Below are 24,094 nucleotides of genomic sequence, written 5' to 3'. Positions count from 1 at the left end.
TGCAATTCATTAAGCAGGGTTTTGCTTTTGTTTTTCTTAATCTAAGTCAGCCAACCCATCCCACCATTTCTTTCCTGACTGATCATACCTTTTGAATCAGTTTCATCGTCCTGCTGGTTCCTTCATTTATTAACAATGGTAAATCTTTGGCACATGCCCACTTTGTGTTTGTACGAGAGTTATATTTTGGACTTGTTGAAAACTAAACTGGTAATACTTAAGACAATGTTATTTCGCCCCAAGTCACACATCACGTGTGGTGGTTTTAAAATCTGTCCACAAATTCTTTAACACTCTACCATTTAAGAGGTGGAGCTTAATTTTCCTTCAAGTGTGGGCTGGACTTAGTCGCTTGCTTCCAAAGAATCTACTACCTGGTAGAAGTGACGTTGCGTCACGTCTGAGGCTAGATCACAAAAGGTATTGTAGCTTCTTCCTGATCTTTCTTGGCTCTCACCCCTGGGGGGAGCCAGCTGCCAGGTGAGGAGGACACTCCAGCAGCCTGTGGAGAGGCCCACGTGGTGGAGAACTGAGGCCTCCTGACAACAGCTATGTGTGAGCAATCTTAGAAACAGGCCCCACATCTTCATTCCAGCCTTCGGATGAGGCAGCCCTGATGACATCTTGACTGCAACTTCATGAGGAGCCCTGAGCCAGACCCAGATAATGCCACTCTTCTGATTCCGGATTCTGAGAACCTCTGTGGAATAATGCTTGCTGTTCGAAGCCGCTGCTAAGGTTTGGAATACTTTGTTACACGGCAATAGGTAACGAATACACTTTGCCATCACTATGGGGCATTTCTGCTCCTGTTCTCTTTTCATTCTCCTCAGTCTTCAGTGGGTGTCTTCCCTTCTTAGGAAACATCTCAAGTCTTCATGGACTTTATGTGGCCGTGGAGGTTGCCCCAGAAGCTGTCCCAGTCTGCAGAGGGGTAATGCTTCCCCATGGTGATTCTCACCACCTTTGTGAGATTGGCAGTGCCCCGGAGTGGGGTATGGTTCCCGCTCTTGCTGTGGAGATGAGGAATCAAACAGCACAAGGGACACACCTGTATCAGTGTGTAAGCACACATTCACAAGCAGTTTAGTAAAACAGTAATTTTTTATTAGGAAGATACATTTCACAATAATTTAAAATGACCAGTATCGATTTGGTGTTCACTATGTCCCTAGAATTATGTGTAGTGGGTTTTTTTTCTATTTCATGAGAACTTTCCCATTTTATGCTCATAACTGCCCTGTGTTGTAAATGCTATTATTATCTCTGTTTCATGGATGTGGAAACCAAGTACAGAAAGGTTAATTATGTTGCCTGATACAAAACCAGTAATTAGTATTGGTCAGAACCAAATCCAGGAAAGCTAAATCTAAAGCTGTTGACCACAGGATACAACACGGCAGTCAGAGGGAGCCTTCCTCAGTCGGCCTCAGATCATGTAACTCTTCTGGTCCCTGAGTCTCTGAGAGTAAGAGGCAAGTCTCTGCCATGCTCCCAGGCCCCACAAAACCAGGCTGTCATTAACTCTTGACCACGTTCTTTGATCACACCATGCAGTAACTCAAGCCCATGGACCTCTTGCTCTTTCTTGAACCAGCCAGGCACAGTCCTGCCTCAGGGCCTTTCCACCGGCTATTGTCTCTGCCTGGGAACTTCAAGATATGAGCGTGGCTCACTCCCTCACATCCTTAAAGCCTTTGCTAAAATATCACCTTCTCCGTGAGACCAATACTCATCATCCTATTCTTTCCTTTCCTGCTATCACACTTCCCTTACCATGCTCTATTTCTTTCCAGCGCTCATCATCTGTTAATAATTGTATAATTCAGCATGTGTTATGGGTATTATTTATCAGCTCCCCCACCGAACCCTGCTGGAAGATAAGCTCATACAAGGGAGCTATTTCCTGTCTATTCTGTTCATTAGTGTATTCCAAGCACTTTATGGGCCTGGTATACAGTATGCCTTAAAAAAAAAATTTTTTTTTTTAACATTTACTCATTTTTGAGAGACAGAGGGAGACAGAGCATGAACGGGGGAGAGGCAGACAGAGAGGGAGACACAGAATCCGAAGCAGGCTCCAGGCTCTGAGCGGTCAGCACAGAGCCTGACACAGGGCTTAAACCCACGAACTGTGAGATCATGACCTGAGCTGAAGTCAGACGCTTAACCAACTGAGTCACCCAGGTGCCCCACACAGTATGCCTTTAATAAATAATATTGCACTAACACTGAACAAGTTGTATGCTGTTTCACATTGAAAAGGCCAGACAACTGTCTCACGTTTTGTTCGCAATTATGATCTTTTTATTTCTCAGAGAACTTTGATGCTTCTGGGTCCTCATTCTCTTAATACAGCAGTTAAGACCATGGTAGACATACTTGGGCCAGTGGGCTAACATGGGCCCTCTGTTTGTTTCCTAAACAAAGCTTTATTGGAACACAGCCACGCTCATTTGTTAACAGTCTGTGGATCCTTCTACACCACAATGGCAGAGTTGAGTATCTGTGACAGAAACTGCATAGGGTGCAAAACGTAAGATATTTACTGTGTGGCCCTTGATAGGAAAATGTTTGCCAAACTCTGGTCAAGACCATCTTGATTCCAGTCCTAAATCTGTCACTTATTACCATATGTCTTTGGCCAAGTTGTTTAATATTTCTGGGGTTTGGAGTTCTCATCTGCAAAATGGGGATCAAAAATAGTACTGGCTCAGGGGTGGTTGTTAAGACGAAAGGAGTTAATGTTTGTGCAGTGTTTACAGCAGTGCCCGGCACAGGCAGGTGCTTAAATGGCAGCTGTATCATCCTCCTCCTCATCAGCCACGTGGCCTGGGGGAATTTGCCTCTTCTCTCTGATTCCATGATTCATCTCACCTCATTTGCATTTTTTTGTAAAGAAAAGAGGAACAAACCACCTCACCGGGTTGTCATGAGGATGGATGAAACAGAGGCTGCGAAGAGCAAGGTCAGCACTTAGCACAAACCCACAGACACCTCCTTCCTACCCACCCACCCACCCACCCCTGTTTCCCACCTCTCCGGCACCCCTCCCCAGGTATGTAAAGAAAACCCTGAGAACGTGGCAGAGGCCATGTTTGCACTGACCTAAATGTGAGGCTAGTTCAAGACTAAACACTTCCTTGCCCGTGTGCAAATGCATCTTACTTGACCCAGAGAGGGAGAAGGCCCCACCTGAGCACATGCAAATCCCTTACAGGAAAGGTTAACATTTGCTGCACATTCACTGGGTCAAGCATTATCTCGAAAGCAATATAGGCATTGTGCCATCGGGCCTGTGAAGTGAGTGCAATTTTTATTCCCATTGAACTGTTAAGACAAAGTCAGGCATGGAGAGATTAAGTAACTAAAGCCAAGGTCACAAACTAGTAAGAGATGGACCTGGTGTTAGTACTCTGGCAATTCAATTTCATACTAACTCATCCCCATTCCCCACTGTGAACAAATAAACCATGTAATGCTTATAGATTCAAGCAATCAAGGAATGGAGGGCAGAGCTGGAGGCCAGAGGGGCTCCCTTCCAGGAGTCTTTTGCAGAAAGGACCGAGGGGTTTCTTGAGAAGAACAGAGGCTTCAAAAAAGTCAGAAGAAACCAATAGAGTCGGTCCAGAGACAAAGGGCTCCCACCAAGACAGAGTGTGGTACACATCAGGACAGAGGGAATTCTTCATTCCCTAGAGTGACTTTTCGTGGCTTAGAACAACCATGAAGGCCCAACCATAGGGGAGATGGTGGTGATACATAGACACACAGCCTCCAGGGAGCTGTGAACAGAAGGTTCCTACCACAGCCCAGGACCCCTACCCCAACTACAGCCACATCCTGTGGTCACTGTGGGGAGCAACAGAAGGGACGGTGCTACTTGGCTCACGGCATATTTGAGTTAACACTGGAAACCCTGTGAAATCACAGGGAAGTTTGTGGGTCATGTCACTGCAGCCAGAACGTGCTGAGCCAGAACGTGTTGCTTTGTTGTTTTTGCTTAGTCCCCTGGCATCTTCCAGGGTGGAGGGTCTAGGGAAGGGCCAGTTCTACAAGCTGGAACCGGGGAGCGTGTAGACAACGATGGGGTGAGACTCGTGTGTGTCACACCTATGGGCAGTTTCTCCTGACTGAGTCACCAAGGACAGAAGAACCATTGGCAACCTCCTCACCTCAGATCATGGTGAGACCCTCCAAAGCAGGTCCAGGTGCTTTGTTCATCTGTACTTCTGAGGCCTCCAAGAGTCTGAGGACTCACCTCCCACAGATTGTGTCGTTTGGCCATTGCTGGACCTCTGTCCACAGAACAGCTAGGACTTGAACCAGATTCTGTAGCTGAAAATTGGAAATAAGCCAATTGTGGAAAGGAAAAGCCAACAGGTCAGGAAGAGTACCGGTCTGGCCCCATCTTTGCTTTCTGGGCCATAGCCTCCTCCTCTCCAGCCAAAGCACAGGCTCTGGGTGCAAGGCTATGACCCCACAGAGAGGCCACTCTTGGCCAGGCTGGATTGGACAGTCTTTCCTCCGCGGGGTTTGTTTTTTTGTTTTTTGTCTCCTTCCACAGAGGACCTGGACCAGTGATCATCCGTAGCAGAATTAGACAAGGCCAGGCCAACTGCCTTGGGGCTCCCCCAGAGGAGGCCTCAAGCCTTCCTTGGCTCTGACTGTGACACTTAGCACTGATGGAGTAGAATCACCTCCTTTCACAAATGCCTCAAGAACCAGGGACTACTTCTTTTTTTAATATCTATATGCTGCTGTGGCCGAGGTCAAAGAGGTTGTTGCCTGTTTTCTCCTCTAGGATTTTGATGGTCTCCTGTCTCACATTATACACTGTATGTTAGCTAACTTGATAAATTATTTTTTAAAAAAGCAGAACTCTGGGGTGCCTGGGTGGCTCCGTTGGTTAAGCGGCTGACTTCGGCTCAGGTCGTGATCTCGCAGTCCGTGAGTTTGAGGCCCGCGTCAGGCTCTGTGCTGACAGCTCGAAGCCTGGAGCCTGCTTGTTTCTGTGTCTCCCTCTCTCTCTGTCCCTCCCCCGTTCATGCTCTGTCTCTCTCTGCCTTTCAAAAACGAATAAATGTTAAAAAAATTAAAAAAAAAAAAAAAGAACTCTGTGTAGCTACATATGTAAATAAAAAAAAAACGATAGGCAGAAAAAATATATAACAGTTATTATATAAGTGTTTACATATTTGTCTTTTCTAATTTATTATTATTATTATTATTATTATTATTATTATCATTATATCTAACTGTGGTAAAATACACTTAACAAATTTATCATCTTGACCATTTTTAAGTTTACAGCCATGTATGGATCTTTTACATCTTTTGTTAAATCTCTCCTATTTTATTATAAACGGAATTGCTTTTTTATTTCATTTTCTAACAGCTTGCTGTCAACATATAAAAAAATACAGTTAGTTCAAGGATAATAAAAATAAACATAGTAATATTTTGCAATCATCATAGTAATGACTGATTCAGGCAAAAATCATCAACAAGAGTTAAAACCTTTAAGCAAATGTTTGATAAGCACAAGATGTACATTGCCTTAAAGAATCTCCTCACAGACTACCTATCAATTACAAAAGGAAAATTGGTGGGGCGCCTGGGTGGCGATTGAATGTCTGACTTCGGCTCAGGTCATGATCCCGCGGTTTGTGAGTTCGAGCCCCATGTCGGGCTATGTGCTGATAGCTCAGAGCCTGGAGCCTGCTTCAGACTCTGTGTCTCCCTCTCTCTCTGTCCCTCCTCAGCTCACACTCCGTGTGTGTCTCTCTCTCTCAAAAAATAAATATTTTAAAAAATGAATAAATAATTTTAAAAAATCTTTAAACAAAAGAAAAATTGGTAATTTTGCAGTGGAGAAACCTAGCCAAACTCACCTTAACCAAGTGGCCAAAATTTCATTTACCAGTAAGGGCACAAGCCAACACAAGGCATCTCCTTACAGATGATACACTGAGAAGGACACGTGATCTCTTCTGGAATGTTCCTGCCAACCGTGCATACGCTGAATCTAATCATGAGGAAACGCCAGACAATCCCAACTTGAGGGACAGTCACAAACTAACAGCCCCTTATTCTTCAACAGTGAATGAACAATGACAACAGGGATGGAGAAAGAGTAGGTTGACTCAGAAAATATCTCAGAAGTACATCCTCTGAAGGGTCCTCTTCTATATGTAGCATGTGCTACCATGTATGTGGAAAAAGTACACATTCAGAGGCCTGTTTGTGTCCTAAATTTCTCTCCAAAGATAGTCTGCAAACTGGAAAAAGTCAATTAAATTATCTCTAGGCAAAAAAGAAAATGAGAAAATGGGTTGGGAGGCAGAACTGATTTTCACTTTGTTCCCTTCATCCTACCTGAATTTTTTAAAAAAATCATTCAAGTGTGTTATTTATTTAAAGTTTGCTTTTTTGCTTAACTTCAAAGGTGGTTCTCAAACATAATATTGCGAAAGAAACCAAGCACAAAAAGAAGGCATGCTGTATTGTTTCATTTACATAATTCAAAACTGAGGAAAACTAATCCATGATGTTGGACATCAGGCTAGGGGTTAGCCACACCCTGAGGTAGAAATAGTGGCTGCAAGGAGTAAGGGCTGCTTCTGGGTGCTTATGTGTATAATCGGAAAATTCAGCAAACTATATCCTGATAAGCTGTGCAGTGTCCTCTGTGTATGTTATATTCCAATTTTTTAAAGAAAGTTTGTTATTTGTTTAAGAAATACCATTGGGGGGGCGCCTGGGTGGCTTAGTCGGTTGAGCGTCCGACTTTCGGCTCAGGTCATGATCTCACAGTTCGTGGGTTCCAGCCCCACATCAGGCTCTGTGCGGACCTCTTGCTCAGAGCCTGGAGCCTGCTTCAGATTCTGTGTCTCCCTCTCTCTCTGTCCCTTCCCCCCACTCAAAGTAAATAAATAAACATTAAAAAATGCAATTAACTTTCCTATATTAACACTGTATCCTGCCACCTTACACTTATTAGTTCTGGTAGTTGTTCTGTAGATTTCTCAGGATTTTCCATACAATCATATCGCCTGCAAATAGGGACAGCTTTCCTTATTTTCGGGTCTTTATTCCTTGGATATTTTAATTTAATTTATTTTTAATTTAAATGGCTAGGATCTCTGGTAAAATGTTGAATACGACCATCCTTGGCTGATTACCGATCTCAGGAAAAAACATCCAGTCTCTCACCATTAAGTGTGAGCTGTAGATTTGTGTGTGTGTGTGTGTGTGTGTGTGTGTGTGTGTGTGTAGATGCCCTTTTAGATACTGAAAAAGTTTTTTCTGTTCCTGGTGGACTGAGAGTGTATACCATGAGTAGGGGTTAACTTTAACCTAATGTTTTCTCTGTAGCCATTGAAATAATCATATGGCATTTCTCCTTTATTCTGTTAATATGGTTCTGTTTTACAATTCTTGCCCGCTAATTCTGACATCTAGATCATTTCAGGGTTGGTCGTCATTGCCATAATTCTTGACACAGGAGCACACATTCTTTGTTCCTCGTAAGTTTGAATTGTTCCCTGGGCATTATAAATGTTATATTGCAGAGGCTCTATATCTGTTACACTCCTTTGAAGAAATTTGTATTTCTGCTCTACCATGCAGTAACTTCATTAGACTCAAAATACAAACCCTGTCCCTCAAGTGGCAGTAAATAATGTCAGATCAGTTCCTTTACCTTTAGCTGGGCTTCTAGGCATAGCTCGAGGGTCAGCCAGGGATTTGGGCACTTTTTACACGGAATTTTGAGCTCTCCCTCACTGCCTCCCTCCTTTTTTTTTTTTTTTTTAAGTGTTTATTTATTTTTGAGAGAGAGAGAGAGCACAAGCAGAGAAGGGGGCAGAGGAGGGGCAGAGAGAAAGAGGGGGACGCAATCGGAAGCAGGCTCCAGATGCTGAGCTGTCGGCACAGAGCCCAACACGAGGCTCAAACCCACAAAACATGAGATCATGACCTGAGCCGAAGTCGGATGCTTAACCTACTGAGCCACCCAGATGCCCCTGCCTCTCTCCTTCTAAGATTACCCCCTTACTTTCCAGTGCTGTGGTTGTCCCAGATCTGTCCCCTGGTTCTTCAAGGGGGACTTTAGGGTTTAGCTTTAGTTGTCTTATGCTGTGCGGCTTAAGCCTGCCATCAGAATGAAAATTGGACATATTTTTCCAAGTAGCTACTCCCCTGCAGAATGTGCTTGCATGTGTTTGCTTATGCTTGGTCACCAATGCATTCTGGGTCCCTCCCCATTTCCCACCAGGTCTTGTAGTTGGTTTTGGGCAAGTCTTGGTCCAATCAGAGCCTACTCACTGACACTGAAAGAAACTCATGCCTTTTAGTTCTAAGGATGTCTCCTGTAATTAGCACATTGCAGTATTTCTTTTTCTAGTCTGTTAACCTTCTTTTAACCGGAAAGTTAATTTAAATTGACTAATTACTGAAATATGTCAATTTATTTCTACCATCCTTTTCGTTTCTTTCTTTCTCTTTCTTTCTTTCTTTCTTTCTTTCTTTCTTTCTTTCTTTCTTTCTTTCTTTCTCTCTCTCTCTCTTTCTCTTGTTTCTTTTTCTCCTTCATTTAGTGCCTTCATCTGGATGAGTGAGGTTTTGTTTGTTTCTCCTTTGTTCATCCTTCCCTCAACTTTGGAAGTTACATACTGTATGTTAATTTGATAGTTACTCCAGCTATGTTAAAAATCTTTCTTGACCCAACTAAATACAAAGCTAATCAGTGTTTTTAGCTGGAGAAATGTGCCATAGTGAGGATGCCCACAGGGTGAGGGTGGTGACCACGTCTGGGGGTATCTGATTTTTCCTTCTTTCGTGTTCACGGAGTTTTGTAATGAGTGCACAGCGGGACTCTCTGTCATTCAGCTTGTAATGGTCAAGGGTCAAGAAAGAGCAGAACTCAAAGTTGGTGCCTGCCTCATCCTACAAAGCACACACTGGCCACCTCCTTGGACACCAAGATGCCTGGAGTGAGTTTGGCATCCAAAGTCCAATCTTCACTAGTTGATATCCAACTCAGAAACAAGAGGCCAGATGCAGAAATCTGAGGCCACCCTACCCTTTCTCTGTCCTCACCCTTTAGACCCATGACTACTTGCCTTCAGTCCGGTGATAAAGGAAGTAGATCCCACGAGGACGTGCTTTGTCTGGTCTGCAATGGGAAGTTTCGCACTGAGTCAGTCTCCTTGCTGAGTTCATCACCTGAAACACAGGCATAGATGGAGACTGAGCAGTTGAGAGGAGGGGATGGGCTCTCCCAGCCTGTCTCTGAATCCATCTGAAGCTCAATCTCTTGTCCTCATTTCTGTCTCTCTGCCTCCCTCTCCTACCACTGATCCTTGAAGTCATGAAGCTTATCTCTTCTCCCTGCATTCTGGGGTCATGACTTCCTAAAATAACCAATCCCATGGTCTCTCATCTGAGACTTAGTCTTCACTATCCTATATCTTCCCCAACATTAGTCAGCCTCCTCGGCTTGTAGCCAGACTGGACTGAGACTCAAGGATGTCACCCACTACCATATATCTCACTCTGTATGAACTATCACAGTGATGCAACCAGAGGTCACAGCTGGGTTAAATATTTCCCATCAGGAAACTACTTTCTTTTCTATAGGAACTGGACCTTCTAGAGAAGAAACATGGAGCAGAGATTTCCTGAAAACAAATGGGCACGTCCAGAACCATTGGACTTCCTGGTAAGAAAGCTCCTCTATTTGCAAAGAAATAGAAGTACCACAGGACAGGATCTGGTACACAATGACCATATTTTGGTTTTGGTTTTGGGTTTTTTGCAAGTGTCCATATTTACTTTATGCACACAACATATCATCACCTCTTGAGTCTCTGTTCAAGCAAGAGTCTGGCCGGGCCACCCCCATCAGGTCTCAAGACCATCCAACTGAGGACATTCCCTGAGGGGACACTCAGGTCTTGGCGGAGCTGGGCTTTTTGTTTTAATAATAAATAAAAACTCAACTCTAACAATATATATATCCTAACTGGGGAGAGATTAAATTTTCTAACAATGGAACTCAAAATTCCCAAATGGAAAATGTTCAGAGTGATCCAGCTACTTCCCACCCCCGGGTCTGGCCTCAAAGAAGGCCATTCCTGGGCAGCTAGCCTTCTGGTCCCCTAGCTCTGGGCCCCTTCCCTCTCAACTGTTGCTGGTCCCAGATGGGAAAAGGGCAGAGTCTGGTTTTTGGTCAGAAGCCAAGAGTGACTGAAGAAAAGAAAATGAAGGACTGATATTAACTTGCTCTGCACAGAGGACCAGCAAAGGTGGCTCAGACGTAAATAGCATTTGGGTTAAAACTACATCATTAGCTGAATAGATAAAAAAGATATGACACACACACACACACACACACACACACGCGCGCGCGCACACACACTCTGGAGTATTACTCGGCAATCAAAAAGAATGAAATCTTGCCATTTGCAACAATGTGGATGGAACTAGAGGGTATTATGCTCAGTGAAATAAGTCAGTGAGAAAGATAAATATCATGATTTCACTCATATGTGGAATTTAAGAAACAAAACAGATGAACATAGGGGAAAGGAAGGAAAACAAGATAAAAAAGAGAGGGAGGCAAACTATAAGAGACTCTTAAATACAGAGAACAAACTCAGGGTTGTTGGAAGGGAGGGGAGGGGGGATGGGCTAAATGGGGGATGGGCATTAAGGAGGGCACTGTAGGGATGAACACTGGATGTTATATGTAAGTGATGAATCATTGGGTTCTACTCGTGAAGTTATTATTACACTACATGTTAACTAACTTGGATTTAAATAAAATTTAAAAAAAATACTATGCCATTAGCCAATTTAGTTCTCACATCTTTCACTCTCTTGGGCAGATCCCTGAGCCCAGCCAGCAATGAGAAGCCCTCTGGAGCTGGAATTGTGGATCTGGTCTGGATACTTTGTTCTCTAAAGCCTCCTCTCCCCATCTTATAGCAAGAAGGGGGGAAAAAAAAGCATCTTTCCTGTTTGGAAGTGCAAAGCTCAGATCGAAAGCTGTTTCCTGGCCCAAGTTATCAATACAATCTGTCCTCTGGGGATATCTCAGCCCCACTTAGGGCTTTGTAGTGGAGGGAAAGAAGGTGCCCATCAAGCTATCATTTAACCTCAGAAGGAACAATACCACTGAACTTCAAATGTCAGCTTCAAAGGCTCACTGAAACTCCTGTTATTCATTCCCTCAAGGAGGGAAATGCCCAAGGAAATTCTCTCACTGCAGAACTACCCTAATTATGATGCATACACTAAGTTAGGCTAAGAAACACAAAATTATCCATGCAAATTTAGTAGTACCAAGCATGCACTCCTTTAATTGAGCTGAGTCAATTGAAGAGTCAAATCAGCACATAAAATTTAGTATTCGATTTTGATGAGAATTTGCCTCTAAATCATATCTGGCAGTTACTAAGTTCATTTGCCTAAAGGGCACTTGAGTGTGTTTAAAACTAGACAAAATAAAAAGACAACAAAAAGGATGCAGAAGAATCCCATTATTCATATAACGATTCGAAGAATGTACGAAAACAGAAATTATGGACCAGCTGGGTCTTCTATAGGAGCCAAGTCTTCCAAAAGAGCATATAGTTGCACTCTCTGGTCTATTGAGAGAACCCACAAACAAGTCTCAAAGGAATTCAGAAAGAGCAAAGCATTCTTGATGCTGGAACATCCGTGGAAGTTCATGGCAGAAACAACCTGGACACGGTGATACACAGCTTCTATCCGCGGCCACAGATGCATGCAGACACCCGTGCGCACCACGGAGAGGGACAGAGAGGGATGCCACTTGTTTCTCAAGCACTTACAAACATACCTAAGGGTCAGAAGAAGGAATCTAGAGCCAGGGCTCCTCCCACTCTATAGATTCAGGTTTAGTTTAGCAATTATTATGCTATAGTTACCGTGATTCAATTACACTCTCCAGACTGGAGAAACTCAGGGAAGGGCAAATTGCCTACAGGTAGAATGCAGGCAGGGCAGTGCAGCCCTAGATTTCGTCTTGCCCAGACATGGCCTCCTCTGATCGGCTGAATCACCAAGGCTGGTCTCCAATAGTATCCACCTTACTCTAAACCAGGAGAGGGACATCTCTGGGTTCCTTTCTTTGAGAAAGCAGGATGAGTCACTCTGGACAGGATCACGTACTTACTCATTCATTGGCTCAAGGGCCTCTGAAGGCCCAAGAATGACCTGTCCAGGTGCCCTGAGCTATTTGGGCACCCACAGAAGGGTCAGGGGATGGAAGTTCTAGTTCATCATTGACTTTGTCACCAAGAAAGACAAGGATTGAGGCAGAAACTCCAACATCCAGGTGAAAATGAATGTGAAAAATGAGCTTGGTGTTCTCAAGTGTATTCATCAGAGGTTTGGTTTTCCTCTCTGGAGAAAAGAGGAAAGATGCCATTTTTGTGATTTAGATAAACCCTCCTGTATTTCCTATATTTATCTCCTTAAAAGGGAATCAGTTCCCATTCCCAGTGAAAAAAGAAAGACATTTCCAGATGAGTAAAACAAGGGCACAGCATCATACTATTTTAATTCATTTTAATTTTTATCACTGTAATATACACATTATTTTTAAAAGCCAGATAGAGGCGTGCCTGGTGGCTCAGTCAGTTAAACATGCGACTCTTGATTTTGGCTCAGGTCATGATGCACAGTCACGGGATTGAGCCCCACTTTGGGAGCAGAACCGGCTTAGGATTCTCTGTCTCCCTCACTCTCTGCCCCTCTGTGCCCCTCAAAATAAATAAATAAACATTTCAAAAAGGCTAGATAGAATTTTTTGAATTCATAATTATAAACAACAGAATCTTGCCCCACACCATCTTCCTTCTCTTAGCCCAATCTTCAGATCTTTTCAGGAAAGGTATTCTCTATGCCTTCGCAGGAATCCCCATGCCCCTCTCCAGGGCTAAGCCCCCATCCTATGACTCCTGAGTCTTTCTTCTCCTTGGTCTGTTTGCTTTTCAACCCATTTATAAGTGGCCATCTAATCATCTAGGTATAAACGTCAAAATATTTCATTTTTTTAATTTTCCTTTAGAGCAGTCACTTCTTTAGATTTTGCAATATTCACTCCACTTTCCCACCTGATTATCAGGCGCCCTAACAATACCCAGTCAAGGTGTCCTAACTTTCTTGTCATTTTTCTCAGAATGGTAGGGGAAGAGGAGATGATGTTTTGGTTTTGGAACCCTTTTACCAGGCTTAGGGCCAAAATGCTGCAAGCAAAGAGCAAAAATAGGAAAGGCACAGCCCCCTCTGTGGGGCACTGGCTTCGGATCTGCAGGGAAGGTGTTCCCACACTCTTGGGTGTAGTCTGGTTTCATCAGATTTCAGTAGGTGGGGGGTGTGTGGCTGTCGGGGATGATATGACTATTGGTGTCACCCTGCCTCTACCCACTGTTAAGCACTGTCCGAAGGACTTAAGTAACTCCCAGGCTCAAACTCTTTTTGGGATTCAGCATCTCATCACTTGACCCATTGCTCCCTTAGAGAAAAATCTCATGGTTCCAAGCCTTCTGCCAACCCCATCTTCTTTACATGAGTCTTGAGGACGTCTGGGATTATCTTCCACCCTCCTATATATCCCAAAGTTCTGAGCTGGGGTGGGAGTTTCCACCAACTGCTTCTGAAGAATATTACCCCACAGTCCCTTCAAGCTCTGCTGGCATAGGGAATGCTAGAAGAGTCTTCTGTCTTCACAAATGTCTAGAAAAGCCCACACTTTCCAGGCACTGGGAACTGAAAAGAGATTCCTGGGAAAAGCTATAAGCTAGAATCTCAGTCTTGGAGAAAGTGCCTCTATCTTCTGGATTCCTAACAGAGGGATTTTCAATCTGTTTTTAAGGACCAGGATGCTCACAGGGGTGACCTTCCCTGGACTCTGAGAAGCTGGGGACCTGTCAGGTGGAGGTGCTCCTCACCAGAATTCCTTCATTCAGCCTGAGAAACTATTCTCCCTGACACCAGGGAGCTTCCATGTTCAGATAGAACAGGGTCCAGGCACCTGACTCAGGACAGTTCCACAAAATGTTTCTGTCATTTCACATCTATAAGGATGCTTTCTTCAATTCAGTTGGTTCCCAGTGGAAAATAGGCAAATAGCAACTGAGCCACACTATCCCTTTTTCTAATAAGTAGGGTGACCACATAATTTATCATAAAATATGGCACTTTTGAAAGGGAAAGGTGGTGGTACTGGCAATTACACCAGGACAGTAGGTGTGCACTAGGGTGTATGGTCTTGCCTCCACTTGGGTAGAGGGAGGAAGGGAGGGAGAGCAGAGAACAGGTGTGTGATGGCAGGAGACATCAGGAGTGAGGAAGAACTGTTCTCCCTCTTTGGTGGATTACGTCAGAGGAGAAAGAGAGGTTAAAGAAGGCAACAGAAGTAGTCTTCACAAAGCTGAAGGACTCTGTGGACACGGGAGCTCCTTTTTCCATGACGTTCCATGACGTAGGAACAGGAAGGTAGGTTTTATTCTAAATGAGGCCAATCTCACGAAGGAGGGCAGGCTCCCTGGGAAGGAAGGCAGATCCTCAATCATTCATTCACTAATTAATTTATTAGCAATGTATTTATTCAACATATATTTATTAAACACAAACACTGTGCTAGGGACTGGGGATATAGTGGTAAACTAGACAAACGTTACTTCCCTGCAATCAAGGACTGTAATGTACGTAAGGAGGAAGTAGAGATAAAGAAATTGTGTGAAGGATAAACAGTCAAAAACGAGAGATAGAAAATTCAGGAGGTAGAAGAAGGGGCTTACTTCAGACATGGTGGTCAAGGAAGGCTTCTCTGAGAAGGTGACATATAAAGAAGTGACTTGAAGGAGCCAGAAAGGCAGAGAATCAGAGTAAAACGATACAGGTATAGGGATGTGCATGAGCACATCATATGCAAAGGTCCTGAGGCTGTAAAGAATTTGGCAGGTTCAAGGAACTGAAAGATTGGCATGACTGAGAATAGAGATGGAAAGAGAATTACCTGGAAGAGGGGTTGGGCAGGGGGGTCAGGCCATCCAGGCAACCCTGAAAATATGGTAGGGAATTTGCATTTCCTTATAAGTGCAAATGGAAGCATTGAAGGGGTAAACATTGAAACTACATAGCTTAGATTTCCATTTATGGAGATAACCCTGTCCAGCTTGTGGAGACCAGACTGAATGGGCAGAGGGAGGAGCAGACGGAACTCACGAGTCAGGAGTCTGATTTATAACACCAGTGAGCTATCGCTGCTACTTGGTATGGAGTGGTGAGTGGCAGAGAAGTTGAAGAGAGATGGGTGTACTGGAGATGTCTTTTGAAGGTAGCCTTCTTTGGAGACAGACTTCAGGAATTAGAGGTAGGGTTCCAAGGAAAGGAGGAATCAAGGATGGCTCCTAGGTTTCTGTCTTGAGTAACTGAGAAGGAGAAGATGGGTGTGGGAATAGGCATGTCTGAGTCCTTCAAAATTCCTATGGTGTAATCCTAATGCCCAGTGTGATCAGATTAAGAGGTGGGGCATTTGGGAGGTGATTAGATCATGAGGGCAGCGCCCTCATGAATGAGACCAATAGCCATTTAAGAGAGGCCTAGGAGACCTTCCTCTCCCCTTCTACCATGTGAGGACACAATGAGAAGTCTGCAACCTGCCAAGGGCCCTCACCTGACTGTGCTGGCACCCTCATATCAGACTTCCAGCCTCCAGAGCTGCGAGACATCATGTTTGTTAAGGCTCCTAGTCTATGGAATTTTGTTACAGTAGCCCAAATAGACTAAAACCTCCCTGGAACTAAGAGAGCCAGTAAAATATCTGAGAATACCTCTTGGCTCCTTCTATGGTTCCTCCTCCTCCTCCTCCCCCTCCTCCTCCTTCTTCTTCTCCCCCTCCCCCTCCTCCTCCTTCACCACCACCACTTCCTCACCTCCTCTTTCAGACAGAAGAGTGTAGGCGGGCTGGCCATCTACCCCCTGCTCATGTCCAGTGCTCTTGGGATTTCTGAGAAGCTAATATTTACAAGCACAGCCTAGGGTTACATTGTTTTTGTTTCATCACTATCTACTATTCTTCCTACACATTCAGCTACCTACAGAACTCACATTACTCGCATTACCCTTCTCAGAAAACTTGCTTACTATATGTCCATTTCATTGCTGCCACAAGTCTCTCGTAGTCATCCTTGGGGTCATCTGGTGCTGCGTCCTGACCTTGTCAGAGAAAAAAACCAAAACACTGGATTCCCCTGGTGTCCTTTTCCTGTGCCCCCAAATGGTTTATGAGTGCATGAATGTACGTTGGTGAGGGTTTGGACAAAATCCAAGAAGAAGATGCCAATGGGCATTGGCTGGAGGCTCTCTGGGAAGCTCTGGGCTGTGCTTTGTTTCTATATCCACCCTCTCCTGAGAGGATATCCTGACATCATTGCAGTCCCCCAAGGTCAGACTGGCACAGGAGGAGGAAAAGCTGAGACAGGGAGGCTCCTAGTCAGCCTTTCTGTGCTGTCCTTCCCCACCTTCTCTGAGGAGCTTTCATGTTCCTCGTGCCCTTATTGCAGTTAGGGCTGTCTCTGCCTTGATTGAGCAGACTCCACTCTGACACACTTGAGTATCAATGGAAGATGCTAGTACATGCAGTGAGAATTCATTTGTTTCAACAACTGCCATGTAGGGGGCAAGATCTGGCAGCCAAGGAGTATAGGGTTATCAAAGATACAATCTCTGCCTTCTAATGTACCTAGAATTTGGTTGAAAAGAGAGCAAAGAGGCCAAGACAAGGAAAAAAAACTCCAGCATGAGTCTAACAAAAGAAATGTCCCAGGATAAGGTAAAGTGCTATAGACCTCAGAAAAGAGAAGATGTTGTATTTCGTTGGAAGGATGAGGAGTGGCTTCTGAACACTTTAGACAGACGTAGGATGTTAGGAAGACATAAGGGGCGGATAAGATACACAGAGATGACAGTGTTTGAGATGTTTGCAAAAGCACGCGCAGAGGCATGGAGGGAAGAAATCCAATGCATTGGGAGTAGCTGGTAAACGAAAGAAGCTCGCCTTGACCGAATCTGCCTTACCCTGGGTTTACACCAGAAAGAAGCACCTGAGACAAGGGCTTGCATTCCGATAATGAGAAGTGACCCCAGGGAACAGGATTGGGGCCTGAAGAAACTGAAGCAGGGAAATGAGGCAAGCCAATGCAAGGCTATGTTCTTGAGCTCAGCACTGCCATGGTTGACAATGACTCAATCCTACTGGGACCCTCCGAGGTACTGTGCAGGTAGAATGCATCTCAGAATTGTGCACTTGAATGGTCACAGCGAGTAGCATGTTCCCATCTACTCCCACCCCCTCCCCACGACGGTCAAGGGTTCCTCGTGGGGCTGCTCCCTCTTACTTCCGAGCGTGTACATGTGTGAGTGCCAAGTGGGTTCCTACAAGTCTTTCCCCATGGTGTCCTAGGAGCCTCCGAGCAGAGAGAGACAGATGCTTGGTGTAGCTGAGATAACATGCTGTCAGGTTATTTATACCTTCTCCGAGCTGGTTGCACAGCAATGACTGGAGTACGAGGCCTGCCACCAGGATGTAAGAGGGGATTCAAGGATTAGCTCAGAACCATGGGCAGTTTGTTTTTTGGTTTTGTTTGTTTGTTTGTTTGTTTGTCTTTGAGAGAAAGACAGAGAGCAAGCGGGGGAGACGCAAAGAGAGAGGGAGACAGAATCCCAAGCAGGCTCCGCACTGCTAGAGCATAGCCCGACACAAGGCTAGAACTCATGAACTGTGAGATCATGACCAAAACCAAGAGTCAGACACTTAACTGAGCCACCCAGGCACCCTTAAGTGAATCTTTGAAATACTGGTTGATTTAAATTCACTACGGTAAATAATTACTCTTAATCAAAGTATGTATTACATGTCAAATTATTAACTAATGATATTATGAATCTGTTATGATGATCAAGACATTTAAATTTTTTTTTCACCTTTATCTGTTTTCGTTTTAAAAGCGAACTTTTAATGGAAGCATACATATGTACACACAGAAAAGTGGCTACATCATAAATGTACAGCTCACAGCTTCCCATTCATTTGTATTTCACATTAATCCTTAGATTCCTCTTTGGTGGGGGGCCTGGCCGGCTCAGTTTGAAGAGTACGTGACTCTTGATCTCAGGGTCATGAGTTCAAGTCCCACATGGGGTGTAAAGATTACTTAAATAGAAACTTTAGATTCATCTTTGGGAATACATATCATAATACATGCAGAGAATTAACAAATAATACTCTTTTTTTTTTTTTTTTTTTTTTTTTAATTTTTATTTTTGGGACAGAGAGAGACAGAGCATGAACGGGGGAGGGGCAGAGAGAGAGGGAGACACAGAATCGGAAACAGGCTCCAGGCTCCGAGCCGTCAGCCCAGAGCCTGACGCGGGGCTCGAACTCACGAACCGCGAGATCGTGACCTGGCTGAAGTCGGACGCTTAACCGACTGCGCCACCCAGGCGCCCCATAAATAATACTCTTTTATTGATAGGGTTGTATGAACAAAAATGCTTGGAACTCACATCTCTAGGCCATAGGTTGTCAGAAGGAATAGGAATAGAGAGGGGTGTGCGTAAGAAGCATCTGGGATGTTGACTTAACTGGACTTGGCAACTAAGTGGATAGTGGGACAAGATCAGGAAAGAATAAAAAGTGATTCAGGTTTCATACTGGGGTGATGTTCATATGAGGAAACATGGTGCACAAATGGCCATCTAGAGGAAAAGGTAGTTTTGGGTGACGAGAATGAGGTGGGGCTATGGATGGGCATCAGTGCATGTTGGTCTATGAAGATGACCTACTATGTCTCCGAATGGAAGATTCTCTGATTGCTTGATCCTCTTTCCTGGAATCAGTTACCCACAGCCCAGGCTGAATTTAGTCCTGAGGCTCTAGATAGAAGTTAGTGATGTAATTTTTGCCCCTCTCTTTGGTGAGAATGACAGGCTGTCCTGCTATTTTGGAAGTCGCTATGAACCAGTCAGGGTAGGAGACGGACTGAAAAGTGGAGGTGGAGCCCTCCTTATTATGGAAAAAGAGAAAAGGCTTCTGTGCTTTCTTCTTGTTGTGTACATCCATGATATTTTTCTCCTAGGATTAGGAAAAAGGTTTATTAGAGAGGATTACTGAGAGAAGGGGTCTAAACTAACATAGCCCTTGAGAGTGACCGCTTTCCCCAAAGGGAGGGCCAGGGGCCAGGGACACAACCAGATGAAAGGACACAAGGTGTCAGAAGAGGCAACCCACTGGCTCCTAATAGGTTGACTCTACCCCAGGATCCCATGATACAAGATGCTTCTGATTCTCTGAGACAGCACTGTCTTCCCTGAGAACAGAGAGAGGTTTAAGTCTCTTTTGTGGGTGCTCTTGGTGGACACCCACCCACAGGTGTGGGCGTCTCACAAGATTCCCAGCCTCCGAGTGGGTTTAGATCTTAAAGCTTTCATCATAACCAAAAAGATTTGCTTCATAACTATAAATGCTACCTTCAGGACAGAACCATAGGCATATAATCCACAAAATCCAGACTAACAATCTCCCCCTTGTCTCCTCTGTCATACAGTGGCCTTTGTTTAAGTGCGAGCAGCCCAGCATCGTGGGGGATTTCTGGGAGGTAGTTAAAGAAAACTGAGCATGGAGAAACCACCATTCTTTGGCCTTTCTGAAGCATTCTCGTGGGTGTATTCTCTGGTTTTTGGAGAATGTTTTCACATTAAAATGAGTGTTACACCCACACCAAAAGCAGCATTTATTGACTTGGGGGACAGCCAAGAATTGAACAATCCAGGATTGAAAAAATGTTATTTTTTCTTCAGTGATATGTTAAATGAAATAAAAAGTACATCTCACAGTGCTTCTCTCATTAGCTGTACAACCACTCACCTTAAGCTGTAAAGTTGGCTGGCCCTGAATTTCTCCACAGAAAAGACAAAGATGGTTGTTCTTGATTCCCAAGTAAACTGGATTGCCTTTTCCTGCATCATGGAATTCTTTGTCCATACATGTCATTAAATCAAGACTGACTGGAAACACAAGGAAAAATGGAAACAGGTATCAGGCTCCAGGGAGCAGAAAGGACAGTCCTTCTGACCTGACATTCCTCCTCCCAGTGAAGGGGACACTGAGCAGCCAGGACTCCCCCAGAAGCCTCTTCCTATTCATCATGTAGCTGAGACCCTACATCATTATCTGAAGCCCATTTCTTTCACTTACTTAATATCAGAACCCCAGATGTTACCAGGGCACACTGCATCCCCAAAATAAAAATAAAATTCCCCACCACATTTGCAGCTAAATTTTATCATATGCTGAACTTGTAGCCCACTAGATAAACATGGAAGTGTTGTGTGGGGCTTCTAAGAATGTTCTTTAAAAGGAGTTGACTCATCTGGGAGAAGCTCCTTTCTTACACGTTGTATCTTCTTACTGCCTGCCTCAAATACGTGGATGATGGTTGAGGAGAACTTGAGCTTGGTAAAGCAGAAAGCTAGAATCCTTGGACCATGGGAGCATCACAGTGCCACCATACCAACCTCAGCCTGCCTGCTCGGCCTTCTTTTTCATGAGAAAGAAATAAACTTTTTTTTTTTAAAGTAAACTTCTTAGTTAAGTCCCAGTTATGTGGGTTTCCTGTCACTATCAGCTAAATTTAATTCCCAACTAATTTAGCCCAGGAGCCTGGGTGTTCTGCTTCTATCCTTCTGGGCAGCGGGCTGAGAATTCTCCAGTCAACACTCTTTATTGAATGCCGACTCGGGACAAGGATGCATGTGAGCACACAGAGATTTAGATGAGGATAAGAGAGACATTGTCATTCCCCCTATGGAAGATGAGACCAAAAGATGTAAGCAGAGAAATGACAGAACCACAATAAATTGCAAGATCTGCTTTGAGGGAAGAACCAAAGCCTGAGACAGTAGGAGACCAAATTTACATAGAAGAGTCAAGAAAGACCTCTCCGTAGAGGTAAAATGCAAACCAAGATCTGAAAGTTAAGAGGAAACTAGTATACGAAGACATGGGAATAGGATGATGGAGGGGGTCTGGAGGGAGAGTGTTATGGAGAAAGGATGGGTAAAGGCCCCTGTGTAGCTCTGAAAGAAGACTGGAGTCCCTAAGGTGTCCCCACTAGCCCCCACTTCCCACCCCTAAAACACAAACACATAGGAAAGACACTGTTCAATTAACATAGTCCAAATGGTCACTCTTAATGCTTTGTAGAGAGTGGATGAGAGGCTACACAAATGAGGTGGGAAGGAGGGCAGTGAGGAGACAATGGCAGTGGTCCAGGTGAGACATGATATTATCTTAGAAATAAGTCATATTTTGCACACAGACTCATCAGTCTTTGCTGTTGGACTGGACAGAGATTGAATCACGGATATCTCTTGCATTTCTCGCTGGAGGAAACAGGTAATGGTAGTGCCACTAATGGAGATAGGGAAGACTGGGCTGATCAGCAGTTTTGAGAGGTCAGATCCATAGTTCTGCTTGGGATAGATGAAGTTAGAGATGTCTGAGAGGATATCAAGAGGACATGGGTAAATTTTTCAGAGGGTCTTCTGGTTGGAAGCATAAATGCCAGAGTGATAGAGGCATTGGATCCATAAATCCAAGAGACCAGCTCCCAATCCCTTCAGTGGGGTTGTATAATGATTGCAGACTGAGATCTGAGGACCTCCAGTATTTGTAGATTGTACAGAAAAAGTCGAGTCAGAAAGGAGAATGCCAAAGAGAAGCCAGTGAACCACAAGGGAATGTTCCTACAGAAGGAGAAGATGGAGGGTGTTCAAGAAAGAAAGAATTACCAATTATGCTGACTGCAGCTGAGGAACCAAATAATATGAGGACAGAGAGTGTCTCTGGTGACCTTGGGAAGAGGAACTTGAGAGAACAGTTTGGAAGTCATGTTGTTTGATGCAAACATGAGCAGAAGGTGAAGTAGAGACAAGTTATGTAGCCAGCTCTTCCATGAAGTTTGGCTATGACTGGTACATAGAACTGTATTGAGACTAGCATATGGGAAAAAAGAGTGGAAGTAGGAATGGAATGTGGGGATCAAGAGAAGGTGGAATTTCTATTAAACTTAGCAATATTATATTAGAGCACATATACCAGTGATGGAAAGGATCCAGTAGAAAGACAAAGGTGGAATATACAGGGAAGAGAAGAATTAAATCAAACATTGAAGTCCTAGAAGAGGGAAAGAAGCTGAGATAGATTGACTTTTGATGGGAGGAAGGAATATCCCCAATATTAGAAGAGAGAACACCGAATTAGGAAAGTGTATAGTGGAAAGATGATCAAGTTTGATTCTGAGGACATAGGTAGTAATGGTTGAAATTTAAAGGAGAAAAACTCCAATAAGAAGGTCAAATACTGTTTGAGTGGACAGTCTCTCCTTATCTGAAGACATTTTCTCTTGGTAAGAAGGGCTGCCAACCCCTCATCCCCTCATTTCTAGGTGCAGGGTTTCCTCTGTGGAAGGGAACCATCTTGTCCTTGCTTGCCCTTCCTGTGGACATTGGTCCCAGAAGCAGGACAGGCCGAAGGCATGTAAGCTCATGCAAGCTCAGCCCCATCTCCAGTGGAACTGGTGCCCCATCTCCAGTGGAACTGGTGCCCCTTTAAGAAGAAAAAGTGGCTTTGATTGTCACTCACCAGGACTGACATTGTTGTTAAAAGGAGTTGTTATTAAAGAATTTCCATTCAGGACCCACACCATCTGTAGAGAATCATGAACACCAAAGATTCTGGAATAGTCTACCGCTGCCAGAAGACAGAAAAGCACAAAACACATATAAGGTTATTATAAACTTCAGGACTCTAGCTGCATCCTGGTCATAATGACTTCTGAATCCTTAGGGGTAGGCTCACTGCTCGGAGAAAGAGTGGCTATAAGGAGAAAGGGAGGGGAAATAAGCCAGGAGCTGGTTTGTGGATCAAAGCATCTGTAAGAATCTACCTGCATTTATACTCCCCAAGAGATTTTCAAGGTTTGTCTTTTTTCTAGGGATATCAGTGACTTGTCTGTTTCTAATTTATACTCTCTGGGTAGTAACAAAGCCAAAAATATTTAAGTTTGTCATCATTTCTTGTTTTTTTCTTTATGCTGTTTAACGAAGTAAATAAATTCCAAATATACATAATAAGAAAAGATCTAAATGCTCTGAGATTTTCAAATGCACGTTTTATGATCTGAGTATATTAGCAAGAGCAAATGCATCTGTAGCTAAGTAAATGATAGGGGCCCTTGTACTGTATTATCTTTGGTGAGGCAGGATGGAGATATTTGCAAGCTGGTTTGTGATTCACCACTCACCTTGGGGGGTGGCCATGTTGGCTTCAGAGCTTCCTGTGAAGAAGACAAGGTAAATCAGATGATGGAGAGGAGGTTGTCAGCAGCAGGTCTTGTGGAAAAGGGAAGAAGAAAACATGTCATCCAGTTCTCTCCCCTTTCCAACCCCAGAATTTTGTGTAAAAATTCTTCTAAGAAAGCTGCCTCCAAGCTCCTGTCCCAGATGCACATCTGAGACTAAGGAGGGGGTTTTCCAAGGCCAGAAAACCCCAAATGGAAACTCCCATCTCTATCATGACTGGTAGTCCTGGTTCTTCAGACTACAGTGGCCTTGGGATGCCCTCTATCCATCACATCTGTGATTGTTAGGAGGTTCCAGAGCAACACCTCAGGCACTGTTCAGTGCACCAAGTCTCTGGATTTAAAGGAAGGGAGAGGAGAGTGTGCATCTATCTCCATTCTAGCCTCCCACATATCTAGTGAGTCACCACTTATCCTGTCTTCAAGTCACTTATCCTGGCTACTAAATAACTGTCAGAAAATCGGCCTCTCTGACCCCCATCTTCCCCCATTCTTCATCCAAAGAGGCATCCCTAAGGATCTTGCACACGGACATCCACAAGTTCCATTAGGCATTTTGATTGTCAGGAGTCATCTGTCCCTGGGCTTCTGGTTAGGGCACCAGCACAGTTCCCTAAGAAGGCCACAAGCTC

The 24,094-nt window shown here is 44.1% G+C and overlaps 1 protein-coding gene across 5 annotated transcripts in view; it reads right to left on the bottom strand.

Moving 5' to 3' along the window:
* Positions 1-5,316: 5,316 nt before the first annotated feature.
* IL36B (interleukin 36 beta) overlaps positions 5,317-24,094 on the bottom strand; it is a 31,975-nt gene continuing 13,197 nt past the window's right edge. For 2 of the 5 annotated variants that reach the window (XM_058683344.1, XM_058683341.1), the window contains exons 2-5: positions 23,406-23,438; positions 22,745-22,852; positions 19,967-20,106; positions 18,874-19,174 (exon numbers count right to left, since the gene is read on the bottom strand). In XM_058683344.1, the coding sequence (XP_058539327.1) occupies positions 18,962-19,174; positions 19,967-20,106; positions 22,745-22,852; positions 23,406-23,421 (477 nt within the window). In that variant the 5' untranslated portion in view covers positions 23,422-23,438 and the 3' untranslated portion in view covers positions 18,874-18,961. Of the gene's footprint in view, positions 9,229-18,873; positions 19,175-19,966; positions 20,107-22,744; positions 22,853-23,405; positions 23,494-24,094 lie in introns of those variants that run through there. The other 3 variants (XM_058683343.1, XM_058683342.1, XM_058683345.1) reach the window with 2 other exon arrangements.

This window comes from Neofelis nebulosa, chromosome 9 (assembly GCF_028018385.1).
Source record: "Neofelis nebulosa isolate mNeoNeb1 chromosome 9, mNeoNeb1.pri, whole genome shotgun sequence".
NCBI lineage: Eukaryota > Metazoa > Chordata > Mammalia > Carnivora > Felidae > Neofelis > Neofelis nebulosa.
Note: the sequence above shows the minus strand (reverse complement) of the source record. Positions and strands in the feature narration are given on the sequence as shown.